We start from the raw sequence: 12,561 nt of genomic DNA, 5'->3' as shown, positions 1-12,561 counted from the left end.
GCTGGGGGTCTTTAGCCGGGGTGCAGGGGCATTTGCAGCCTGCTTTGTGTGCAGGGCTGCTCGCTCCTGAGGCTCTCCTGATGTAACTCCTAAGCAGGATCATAAATGTGGGACATCAGCCTAAGCTCTTCAGCAGGACTCCGGGGAAGGAGGTGTCCTGGAGAGCAAGGCACAGCCAGAAGGGATTTCCCTCTGCCGGGAAATCCCTCCAGCTCCTCCCTGCTGGAGGAGATGCACCAATCTCCTTGCCTGCATCCGAGGAGGCTTCTGGCATCAGGTTTCTTCCCAAACATCTCCACCTTCTGGCCGTAGCTGACAGTGGCAGATGCTTTGATGCATTAAATGTGCAGTTTATTATATTAATGGCTTTGATTTTATTCCAGCGTATTTCGGAGTTAATCCCACCTGCCCAGCTGCCAGCCAGGAGCTGCTGCAGGAGGCTCAGCCGATCCTGGGATCACTCACTGGCAGGTGACCCTCGAGCAGAGCTGGTTTCCTTGCAGGACATGGCACAGGCAGTGACACCAGAGGGGCCCCGTCCCTCCCACATGTACAAGGTGGTGCTGCTGGGCAGCATGTCCGTGGGCAAGTCCAGCCTGGCCTACAGATACGTGAAGAACGACTTCAGGGAGCTGCTGCCCACCGTGGGATGTGAGTGAGTGGCTCCATGGCTCTGGACAAGAGACCAGGCCTGGTGCACTTCCCTGCAGAGGAGTGGGATGCAGGAGAGCTGCTTGCTCCATCTTGCAGTAGCACAGACCCACTTTGGTGCAGATTTGCCCCAAAGCCAGATCCTCCCCTCTGGTGGTGTTCACAGGGGTCCCAGGACAAGGGGAGAGATGAGAATCTTGACTCCATGTTTCAGAGGGCTGATTTATTATTTTATGATATATATTATATTAAAAGAAAATGATATACTAAAACTATACTGAAAGAATAGAAGAAAGGATTTCATCAGAAGGCTAGCAAGGAATGAAGTGGAATGATAACAAAAGCTCCTGACTCTCAGACAGTCCAACCCAGCTCACTGTGATTGGCCACTAATTAAAAACAACCACATGAGACCAATCCCAGATCCACCTGTTGCATTCCACAGCAGCAGACAATCACTGTGTACATTTTGTTCCTGAGGCCTCTCAGCTTCTCAGGAGAAAAAATCCTGGCAAAGGGATTTTTCAGAAAATATCATGGCTACCTACACTCCCCCTTCACATCTCTGCTTTTCCAGGCCACACAAGCAAAGCCACATCCATATCACACAGGTCTGGCTTTGTGCTGCTGTTTAGAGGCAGGTGAGCAGCAGGATGATGAGTAAACTGTACAGCCCATGTGCTCTTTGCATGCTGTGCTGCCTTCCCAGCTATTCAGGCACCCCAGGAGGGTCTCTTAGAAAGGTTTGCATTAAAGATCACCTGGTTTCAATTCCTACAGCACCTAGACATTATATATATTCATTTTACCAGCTGCACCTGGGTTTTGCCTTCAGCAGGCACAGCAGGTACAGAGGCTGTGATCCCACCTGCAGCTGGTGGAGCAGAGCAAAGTGGAGCTTCTCCTCTTGTCCCTCTGCTCGTGGACCAGCCATCTACTCCCTGAGGGAAAGGATGGAAGCTCTCCTCCAGTGGGAGCCCTTTCCATGGATATTCCCATTCACAGCTCTGACCCACCAGCAAGGTGGAGCTGTCTCTATCTGGGGGCATTCTGCAAAGCTCAGAATTACCCAACATCAAACCTGGGTCATCCACCCAAATCTGCTGCCAGGAAGGGCCACCTCAGCCCAGTGCCAGTGGTCACAAGGAGTCCCCCCTGGATTCTGTGCGTTAGAACACCATTAACACCCTCAGGGCAGGGGATCTGAGCTCCCTGCTCCTGCTCCAAGTGGACACACCCCTTGGATCTTGCCTGCAGGCTCCTTCTTCACACAGATCCTGGAGCTGGACGAGGCCACTGTCAAGTTTGAGATCTGGGACACGGCAGGGGCAGGAGAAGTACCAGAGTGTCTGTCACCTCTACTACAGGGATGCCCACGCTGCCCTCCTCGTTTATGACATTGCCAACAAGGTAAGGCCCCTGGCAGGACCCTGCCACCACCCAGGGGTGGTTCCTGCTGCCATGAATCCCATCCAAGGGTGATTTATCCCTCAAGGGTGATTTATGCCTCAATGTGTTTGAGGGCTGGTGACCTGTTTCCCTGAGAGGGGCAGTCAGAACCTCCCCACCCTCACTGGTTTGGTGCCACTCAGCTGGCTTGGTGTGAGACAAAGAGATTAAATCAAAACCTGATCACTGGGTGGTTCTGTCTCCATCTCTCCAGCAAACATTCAGCAGAGCAAAGCTGTGGCTGGAGGAGCTGGAGAAGAAATTCCTGCCTGATGAAATCGTGATTGCTCTGGTGGGGAACAAGACAGACCTTGCTGCTGAGAGAGAGGTCACCACTGAGGTGAGTGCCTGGGCTTCCCTCATCACCCCTCACAGAAAGCACTGGGATACATCCAGGGAAAATTTCCAAGGAAGTCCAAGCATTTAAGAGGTTTTCAGACACCTCTGAAGTGCCTGTACATGAAATCCACCATAAAACTGAACAAGCAGCCCCAGAGGGGGCAGGGGAATAACTCTGCTCATTTCTCTCAGGAGGGGGAAGAATTTGCACAAACAAAAGGCCTCCTGTTCATGGAGACATCTGCAAAATCCAACCACCAGGTGAATGATGTCTTCATGGCTGTAGGTGAGTTATGGGATGGCTCTAGGTGAGAGCAGAGGCAGGTGAACCATGAAAGACTCAGCCCCTTCATTGCTCCTACTTGTCACTGAGATGTTCCTCCCAGCCAGTCAGCCCTTAAGGCAGAAGGATGGACAGATCCATCCAGAGATATCCCAGTGTCAGGGAGGGTTTTCAGGCTTTCTCCCAGAGCCACAATTTTATTTTGCATTGGTATCCAATCTGTGAGTGCGATGCTGTCCCCAGCTCAGCTGTTCAGGAACTGCAGGATGGTGCCCCGGGGTGGGACACGGGGTGGCCATGGCACCCCAGCCTCTGGCAGGAGAAAAGAGCCCCCTTTTTGCCTTGTGTTTCCTCCTAGTCCAAGAGCTCCTGAGGAGGGAGAAAGAGAAGGCACCCAGGGCCATCCCCACATGGGAGCTCCACCGTGGACCTGAGGGCGAGTGGGACAAGGACAAGGTGCTGCAGGAGCTGAGGATGTGACACTGTGCACCCAGCAGGGCTGAGCCCACCTCCATAGGGGCAGTGACAGAGCTCAGAGCTCTGGGACAGCTCAGAGGAGGGCTCAGAGCTGCAGGGACAGCTCAGCCTGACCACCCTCCCTCTGAAATCCCACCCAGAGCCCATCCTGGCCTGGTACAAGGGGCCTCTTCAACCCCTTGGCTCCATCCTTATCCGGGAGATAAAGCACAGGGGTTTCCTCCACCCATCTCCCATTTCCGGATCAAAGCACAACCTGCCAGGAACACTGCCACCAAGCCTGACTGGTGACATCCCCCCACCCCCAGCTGTCACCTCCTCCATCTCCCTTTCCCTCTGAGAAGGGAGGGTTTAATTTCCCAAAGCAAAGATCCTGGTGGTTGTACACCCAGGCTGCAAGTAAAGAGAATATTGCCCTAAAGGTGTGTATTTCCCCCCCCCTGCCCTGCATGTCAGCCTGTGGGGAACCACAGGAAGCCTGGGGGTGGCAGGGACCAGAGCCAGTGCTCTCCTCACCCCACCCACCCCATTACAGGGGTCACAGCCCATCCTTGGGGGCACTGAGCCACAATGGGGCCAAAGTCACTGTGTGGTGTCACAGTGCCCTGTGCCTTGCTGGGCCTCCCCTTTACACTGTGGGAGCTGCCCTTGGCTGGAAGAGGAGAAAAAGCCACCTGTGCTCTCTCCAGAGGCAGCAGCACTCACCCTGCCTGCAGGGCAGAGGGGTGGACACAGCATCACATCCTCCCCAGGCGTTTCTGGGGGGCTGTTTCTGTCCCCAGCTCATGGAAATGAGGGTGTCAGGGGCACCCCTGGGAGCTGGCATGCCCAGGGCATACCCCTGGGAAAGGGGAGGCTCTGTGATTATTTTTGGGGTGTTTCTTGCGGTGTGAGGGGATAAACACGAGAGGGAAAGGCTGTCACACCAGCAGGGCAGGCAGCAACCCACGGTGACCATGCAGATTCGGGGGCGAGGTTTGGAACAGAGAGGCTGGCACGCAGGGCTGAGAGAGAAGGGATTTTATTGCCAGCCCGGTTCAGGGGCTCAGCTCCAGCCGGGGCGGGCGGGGAGCGGCGCAGCCCCGCTGAACGGCCCCGCCGGAGCGGCCACCCCCGCCCAGCGCCCGCCGCCGCCCGAAGCGCCCCACGGGCCGGATCCCGCGGCCCGTGTACCACGAGGGGTCGATGTCCGGGTCTGCGGGAAAAGCCGAGAGCCCGTCAGGGGGCTGGATGGAGGGGAAGGGGCATCGCGCCCACCGGTGAGGGGATGGGAGCACCAGGGGAGCAGGGAAGGGGGATGAGGAGCATAAAAGCTGTTGCAATTCTCTCTCAAAGCAGCTCCTGCACAGTGGCAGCAGCTCCTCAGCCCCCAAATGGAGCTGAGCCGGGGGATGCAGAGGAGGGTGGCGGGATGAGTCCCTTACTCGTGTTCTCCTTACTCCTGATTTCCATGGAGCGCTCCAGGACGCTGCCGTGCGTGGCGGGCAGGCTCAGGCAGACCAGCAGCAGCCACAGGAGGCAGGCGACCCCCAGCTTCATGCCCAGCTTCATCCCCAGCACTTTGGGCCGCTGTGACCGGGCTGTGAAGTCTCCTGAGCCCTGCTGAAGGCTCCGATGTCACTGCAGGAGAGAAGGGATTGGCTGTGGATCTGTGTCCCCAGGCCAGCAGCAAAGGGCTTGGGGACAGCATCGGAACAAACCCAGGGGTTTGCTGGGGCTGACACCTCTGGGGAAAATACCACCTCCAAACATGAGCTGCACAAACCTCATGGTCATTGAAATAGGTTTTGATCCTAGCCTAGTGCCTTAAGTCAGGCCTGATCTTCTCAGGGACCCCCAATAAACCCAGAGCCCAAGGGATGGGGACCACCACCAAAATATAGGGCTGGCTGCAGAGCCTTGGATGGATGGACGGACGGATGGATGGATGGATGGATGGATGGATGGATGGATGGATGGATGGATGGATGGATGGATGGATGGATGGATGGATGGATGGTGACCACCTCTGCCCCCTTGGCACCCACCCCTGCCCGCGGCTGCTGAAGTGACAGCCTGGGGACACCCTGTGCCACACTTGGGGGCTCTGAGGCGCTGAGCAGGGCGGGCTGGGTGAGGGGCTGGGTCTCTGCAGCTGCCCAAACCAGGGAGCAGGGCAGGGGAGCCGGGCGAGGCAGGACACGGCGGGGCCGCTCCATTTCCAGCCACTTTTGCGAGGAAAAGTTCTCAGCGCGCTGAGCAGGACGCACCCCGCGCTCCCGGCAGCTCAGGTGTGCTGCGACCACCAACTTTTGGACCTCCCCATCCCCACCAGCCGGCTGGACAGACGCGAGGACAGACACACGGGGAGGCAAAGCAGGCTCGGGCGATACGGAGAGCATCACGGCAGGCAGAGGAGAGCGTCGCTGCCGCTCGCACTTACCGGGCGGGGCGAGCAGGGGCGTCCGCTCCGTCCCGCTGAGCCTGGGCCGGCGCTGTGAGCCGGGGTCCCCCCGCTCGCTGCTTTTATGGCCGGGCTCCTGCTGATGTCAGAGGCGAGCCCCGAGCCGGGGCATCTCCCCTCCCTCCCTCCCCGCTGTCCCCTCTCATCGAATCAGCACCGGGATGCGGGTGAGTCAGAAGGGAGCAGCGTTTTATCCGGCTGAGGGAGGTGGTTTGGGGATATGTTAATGCCCGTCCTCCACGCGGGGTTATTTGGGACGAGGGGAAGTTTTCTCCTGCCGAGGTCGGTGTGTGCTGCTGCCCTGAACGCTGTGACTCCACCGCAGGATTCGCACCGGTACCACAACCCTCCACCCCCTCAAAAACCCTGCTTTAGGGAGAGCAGAACACTCGGTACAGAGCTCAGGGGAAGGCGATGTGCTGGGGCACACGGGCTGGCAGGAACGGGCTTGTTCCCCAAATCCCCACCTTCCCTGCCCCCCACTCCCATTTCAAATGGATTTTAAAGATTCCTGGTGTTTATTCTGCTGGATGTGACACTGGAGGAGCCAGCGTGAGGGTGTGTCCAAGCAGACAGAATGGGATATCCCAAAACAGGGACATCTCTGCGCTGGCAGGACTGTGCAGACACTGTCACCAGCAGGGTGTGGGCAGGGGGAGGGCTCTGTCATCTCACCCATGTGGGACAGAGCTCCAAATCAGGCAGTGCCAGCTCCCCTGCCTGAGCACAGCCCCTGCTGGGGACAGCTGGGACACAGGGCACCGCCACAGATGTGCAGCAAAGCAGGGAAAAGGCTGGAGAGAGGAGAACCTGCCCCAGCCTGGGCTCCAGCCAGGACAATCCCCACCCCGGGCTCAGCAGGCCTCTCAACCCCAGGGCTGCTGCTGATATTCAGTACAGGTTTAAAGCTTTAATACAGGTTTTAAAGCAATCCCTTGATGCCGTGGGCTTGTGTTTCTTGTGGCTTCAGCTGCCAGGCTGGGCTCAGGGTTTCCATGCAAGTTGGAGCAGTGCCTTTATTTCAGGCTCAGCCCCTCCTCAGCACCAGCCTGGGCATCCCCTTTACCCACCCAGTGGCTCCATCACTGGGCACCACTGACCCCCATCATCACACCTGTGGCCCTGTGGCAGTGTCTGGCCACTCATGTGGCCATCCTGATGTGCACCATCTGCCCCACTCGGCTTCAGTGCTGCTGGTCCAGCTCCTGCCTGCTCCACCTGGCCAGCTTTGAAGCAAGGAGTGCACAGGATGGGTAAAGAAAGGGATGGAGCTGCTGGAGCAGCTCCAGAAGAGGCCATGGAGATGCTCTGAGCGGGGCTGGAGCGGGGCTGGGAGAGCTGGGAGTGCTCACCTGGAGCAGAGAAAGCTCTGGGGAGACCTTAGAGCCCTTCCAGTGCCTACAGGGGCTCCAGGAGAGCTGGAGAGGGACTTGGGACAGGGAATGGAGGGATAGGACACAGAGAATGGCTTCCCACTGCCAGAGGACAGGGATGGATGGGATATCGGGAAGGAATTCTTCCCTGTGAGGGTGGAGAGGCCCTCAGAAAATTGTGACTGCCCCTGGATCTCTGGAAGTGTTCAAGGCCAGGCTGGACAGAGCTTGGAGCAACCTGGAAGGCATCCCTGGCTTTGGCAGGGGGTGTGAGGAGATGGATTTTGAGGTCCCTTCCAAGCCCACCCATTCTGGGATTCCATGGGAAGGGAAAGGAGCCTTTGCTGGAGTGCGCTGAAAAAAGAGACACTGGGAGATGGGTGGGTGGTTCTGGACACAGAATTGGCTTTATTGCATGATTTAGTGAACATTTATCATCATCTCTACACAGGCAAACGGGTCAGGAAACCAGCAAAGAACAAGGTGGGTGGCTGCTGAACGATGCCTTGGTGGGCTCTGCTGAGGTTCCCTGTTGGGGATTCCTGCACAGGGTCAGGTGTGGAAGGACTGGAGCCATGGCTGGAACCAGACAAGCAGGAGATGGGCTGGGGTGAAGGCCGAGCCCTGATGCCACAAGGGTGGGTGCAAACCCTTTGGATGGTCTTGGTGGAGCTCCCTTTTTCCAGCCCAGGAGCTGCCATCCCTGCACAGCACAGGCTGGATCCAGTGAAGCTGCAGTGCCCGGGAGGTTCTGCCACAGCAGAGGTTTGCACTTACCCTGTTGAGCTTCAGGCCACAAGGATTTAATTTGAAATTAAGAAACTGGATTTGTTTCCAGCTGGGAAGCCCAGACTATGGACTTAGAATACTCTCTGGGGTGACCACAGGAGCAATTCCCAGGCAGTTAGCAGCCTCTACTGTTAGCAAAGCCAAACAAATGTGTTACTTGCATGAGAACTCACCCTACTGCTCCTAATTGAAGTGGTTTTAGCTCAGATGCTCAGGAATTACCTAAAATGATCCAGCCTGGGTGGCCATGGAGGGGAAACTCAGCATTGGTCTGATGTCCCTGCTCCAGCTGTGAGTGATCCTCCCCACTTTGCCCACTGGGGAGGGAGGGAAGGAGGGAGGGAGGAGAGTGGGGGCTGTACAGGACAGGGACAGAACAAAAAATCCTCTTCCAAAGTGACCTGCAAGAGAAAGGAACCCTCTGCTCATCCTGCTGCTCTGCTCATGGGAATGGGGCTGGTACTGATCCACTGGGATCAGCGCAGAGTTGAATACTGGAGGAAAACAAACATCCTGGGCGAGCTGGGGGAGGCTGACACCAGGGGCTGCTGCAGCCCCCAAAGGGCATCACAGCCCTGCCAAAGGATGGGGTGGCCCTAAGAGGCTCCACAATGCCATCACCAGGGACAGGGGACATGCTCATCCACCCAAGTGCACCTTGGCAGGGGCTGATCCCTCTGTGGAGCAGAGGAGCACCTACATTCTGCATGCTGGGGCTCTGTATCTTGCTGATACCTGGAGCAGAGACGTCTTCAAGAGCTGGAAAAACAAACCAATATCCTCCAACAAACTCTCCAGCCTTTCCTCCCACTTTTCTTGCCACTGCTTCCCTCAGCCTCACCTCACTCCCATCCTCTGATGGCCACAGCTGCTCAGGCATGGTGGCAGAAGCCTCAGTGGGTGTTTGCATGGCTTGGGGCAAAGAGCAAGTGCTCACTGGGAGGGGACCAGCACTGCTCTCATCCCGCTTTGCTGCTCAGGGCAGGGAAACAAAGCTCCACAGGACATGGCAGGGAATGGGACCAGCATCAGGATGTGAATCCCAGCACTGGGATGCCTGGATCCCTCTGCTCCCTGGGGTACCCCAAGGGCATTCCACACTCACTGTCAGCTCCTGTCCCTGCTCACAGCAGCCTGGAGAGAGCAGGGACAGGCACTGACAGCTTCTGCCAAGGGAGGGCTGTGTCCCTGCCCTGTCCCTGTGCTGGATGTCACACTGACACCCAGCTGCCCCCGAGGAGGTCACTCCTGCTCTGCCCCTCTTTGGTGCCCTTGGCTGGCCCAGTACCAAAGAGCTGCCCCAACCCAAGGTCCCATTCCAGCATCCTCCCATGAGAACCCCTGGCCACGTGTCTGCACCCCAGCGCTTTGCTCCTCCTCCCATGGCCTCTGGCTTCCTTTCTGTCCAGGGTTTCAGGGAGAGAGGGGCTCAGGAGAAGGAAGAGTTGCAGGGAAGGCTGTGAGAGGCTTGGCTTTGCTGAGGTCTCGTATCCTCACTGGAATGCGGCAGCAGGGAGGTCCCCTCTCCTCAGGACAGGTGGGTCATCACAGGCTTCTGCAGGGCACAAGAAGGAGAAACCTCAGTGTCCACACCATCCTGAGCCAAGCCAGCATCCCCTTGTCCCTTTCTAGGAGTGAGTCCCTGTCCCACCCCACAGACCACACGGGAATTCAGAGATGTTCATCCTCTCTGGGGCTGTGACATCGCCGACCTCAGGGGGGGTGCCCAGGCGTTCCTGCCCTCACCAGGCAGCAGGGAGGGAGCTGAGGGCTCCATCAGCTCCAGGAGAACCTGGGAGAGGACAGTCCCAGGGGAGGCCAGGCCAGCAGCCCTGCCCTGGGCTGGTCCATACCGCGAAGAGCCGCTCCACCCTCCTGTTCTTGCCGTTGGGGTTCCTCTGCGTCAGCGAGCCGCGGTACGCGGAATTGCGGTCAAAGGAGTCGTCAAAACCTGCAGGGAGGCAGGAGAGGTGGCCAGCAGCTCCTCACCCTCCTCACCAGAGCTTTCAGCCACCACCAAGTCACTTGGGATGGACTGGTGCCCCTCTGGCTGCGGGTTTGGATGTATCCTGGCGCTCCCCTCTCTGGGATGGGAGCGCTTTGGTAAGGAGGAGACAGAGCTGCTGCTGCTGCTCAGCTCTGCAGAGCTCTGTGTGAGCTGGGCCAGCCTGGGTCAGCCCTTCCACACTCTGCTCTGGTGCTGCAACAAAAAGCCAGCCTGGGAGAAGCTCTCAGCTCTCCCTGCCCCAGCCTTGAGATTCTCTTGGCCCGTTAATTCATCTCCTCTCCTCTTCATCTCTTGAGATTCTCTTAGCCCATCAATTCATCTCCTCTTCCCTGCCACCAGCTGCACCTTTTCAGGCCCAGCTTTGCAAGTTCCTGCCCTGCCAGGCAGGCAGTCAGGAGAACAAATCCCCCCCTGGCCCAGCCCAGGCACGGGGTTAGGCTTGCCTGGTGACATCTGTGCCCATTGCACATCCCTCTATCTCCTGGCAGGGCTGCCTTTATCTGCCTGCCCTTTGCAGGAAGGAGAGCAGATGACTCCTGAGGAGGATGAGGACAAGGGACCTTTCCACGTACCAGCACTGGGAACAGCACTGTTGTCTGTGTGAATGGGGGAAATGCTGCTCCACCTCTGCAATAAATGATCCTTCCCCCCTTCCCTCCCTTCATCTTCCATTATCTGGAAGGAGAGCCACTCTTTTCTGCCTTTAAGCTTGTGAGGAGAGATAAGAGAGAAATAGAAAAGTCATTTCCTAATGGATCTTGCTGATGTTGGTCAGAATGAAGCATTTCCAGTGACTGTCCCTCCACCACACCAGCTTCTGGGCCAAGTTTCAGGTCACCATCTACTCTGAAGCTCTCCCAAGCTGCTCTTTGTCCAGAGCTGGCCCCTGGAGGGCTTTTTCCCCCAGCAGTGGCTGAGCCAGGTGGGCAGCAGGGCCAAGATTCACGGAGTCATGGAATGGTTTGGGTTGAAAGGAACTGAAATCCACTCTTGTTCCACCCCCTGCCATGGGCAGGGACACCTTCCACTGTCCCAGGGTGCTCCAAGCCCCATCCAGCCTGGCCTGGAGCACTTCCAGGGGTGGGCCATGCCATCCAGGGAAGGATACCTTCCCCAAGGTGGCCAAGCAAGGGAGAAATTGCTGTCAGAAGAGAGGCTGGGCTGAGGTGAGGCTTTGAGACCTAACAGCCCAGGGGATGAAGGCACACAGGTGTGTCCCTGGACCGTGGGGTGGCTGCAGACAATTCCTGGTTCTTGGAGGACTCAGCCATCTCAGCCTGACCTCTGCTCTGCCATCACTGCCCATGAGCACAGGGAAGGGGACTCCACTGCAGGCACACAGCAGAGGGAGGATGCAGAGGGGGAGAGAGAGGGGAGCAGCATCCCCAAAGCCCAGCCCAGCTCCCCACTGTGCCCATCTCCCAGGGGCAGGGCCCTGCTCCTTACTGGTGATTTCCAGGGGGCTGTTGAACTTCCTCCTGAACCTCTGCAGCCCGGGCATTGCCTGCAAGAGAAGGGCAGCAGCCTGCTGTGGGGAAGGGAGGGGAGGGCAGAGGTCTCCAGTGAGGCCACTGCTCTCTCTGATGGCAGCCCCCTGGTTGTGCCCAGGCTTAACGCTGTGCCACAGCCTGTGATTAGACACACACTCACTTTAATGTCATCCAGAGACTCCCCAGGGCTGCTGCTGGCAGGAGCAGGAGAATGGAGACAGGCAGCCTGTGGACAGAGGAAGGCAGAGGTGTCTCTGGGGGTGCTGGAGGACCCTCAGAGCACCAGGCAGCACAGGGAGAGCTGGGAATGGCTCAGTGAGCCAGGCAGCCCTTCCCAGCACCCAGGGGCAGCAGCTACAGCTCAGGGGAGCAGGTACATCACAGCCACCAGCCTCTATGCTCACCTGCACACTCGACTTTGCCTTCTTTGCCTTTTCCACAGACTTCACGGTCAGCCCTGCAGCAGACAGGGCCGCAATTCGGGATTCGATATCCGATATCTTTAGGAGGAGGAGAAAAGGCACACAGATGGTGGTTGGAGGAGCCATCAGTGGCTTTGTTTGCCACCACTGGCTGGGCAAAGCATCTGCCAGGGTCAGGCCCTCACCTCACTCTCTGCCTGCTGCACCCGGGCAGCTGCTGAGGCCACTTTGTCCTCCAGCTCCGACAGCTCTGAGTCAGTGGTGCCGCTGTGCTGAGCCCCTTCCTCCAGCTCCTGCAGGGTCTTCTCAAGCTGGTAGGTCTTTCCAGCAGCCAGGTACACCTGGAATACAGCAAAAGGAAAAAATGCATTGAAGAATTAACCTTCTTGGAGTTCTCCTCTCCTGCTGTGGCTGCAGCCCCAGATGCAGCAGCTCCTGCCGTTCTTTTTTGACTGCCTTCTTGCCTTGCAGCACAGACAGTGCCAGTCAGCTCTGACACGGCTTTTCTTCTCATTTTCTCCCTTCCCTGGGCTTTTGGAGAGCAATTACCAACAGTGTGAAGTGGTGAGAGGCTCAGTGGGAACACAGGAGGGACCAAAACTCAGTGACCTGCTGGAGAAGCAGCAGCCAGCACTTTGTGCTGTGTGCTCAGAGGGAGAGCAGGTACCAGCTGCAAACCAGCTCAGGCTGCGGTGCCCTGTGAGGGGGAGAAAAACTGACTCTCCAAACCTGTTCAGTCTGTTTCAAGGGTCTCTCTGTTGCTGGGAGCAGGGCCAGAGCAGGGCAGCCTTTGCTGCCTAGAGAAGAAGGCTAAAAGGATCTATCCCAATAAAACCT

The 12,561-nt window shown here is 57.6% G+C and overlaps 3 protein-coding genes across 3 annotated transcripts in view; 1 reads left to right on the top strand and 2 right to left on the bottom strand.

The window, feature by feature from the left end:
• The first annotated feature begins 506 nt into the window (after window positions 1-506).
• On the top strand, window positions 507-3,194 carry RAB17 (RAB17, member RAS oncogene family). Its single transcript, XM_036386890.1, is given in 7 exon segments — window positions 507-651; window positions 1,909-1,976; window positions 1,978-2,061; window positions 2,315-2,440; window positions 2,632-2,725; window positions 3,081-3,121; window positions 3,123-3,194. Coding segments are annotated over 7 exon segments (630 nt in total).
• Window positions 3,195-4,236: 1,042 nt separating this feature from the next.
• PRLH (prolactin releasing hormone) lies at window positions 4,237-5,690 on the bottom strand. Its single transcript, XM_036387195.1, has 3 exons — window positions 5,622-5,690; window positions 4,624-4,819; window positions 4,237-4,394 (listed from the first exon to the last, which is right to left on the bottom strand). Exons 2-3 carry the CDS (start codon window positions 4,748-4,750, stop codon window positions 4,237-4,239), a joined length of 285 nt encoding a protein of 94 aa, XP_036243088.1. The 5' UTR covers window positions 4,751-4,819; window positions 5,622-5,690.
• A 1,710-nt stretch (window positions 5,691-7,400) lies between these two features.
• Window positions 7,401-12,561, bottom strand: part of MLPH (melanophilin) — a 28,442-nt gene continuing 23,281 nt past the window's right edge. Inside the window, 6 exon segments of the mRNA XM_036386784.2 lie at window positions 7,401-9,359; window positions 9,658-9,755; window positions 11,259-11,316; window positions 11,463-11,528; window positions 11,707-11,802; window positions 11,910-12,065. Of these exon segments, the coding sequence (XP_036242677.1) occupies window positions 9,333-9,359; window positions 9,658-9,755; window positions 11,259-11,316; window positions 11,463-11,528; window positions 11,707-11,802; window positions 11,910-12,065 (501 nt within the window). The 3' untranslated portion in view covers window positions 7,401-9,332.

Source organism: Molothrus ater, chromosome 7 (assembly GCF_012460135.2).
Source record: "Molothrus ater isolate BHLD 08-10-18 breed brown headed cowbird chromosome 7, BPBGC_Mater_1.1, whole genome shotgun sequence".
NCBI lineage: Eukaryota > Metazoa > Chordata > Aves > Passeriformes > Icteridae > Molothrus > Molothrus ater.
This window is presented reverse-complemented; position numbering and strand designations above follow the sequence as displayed.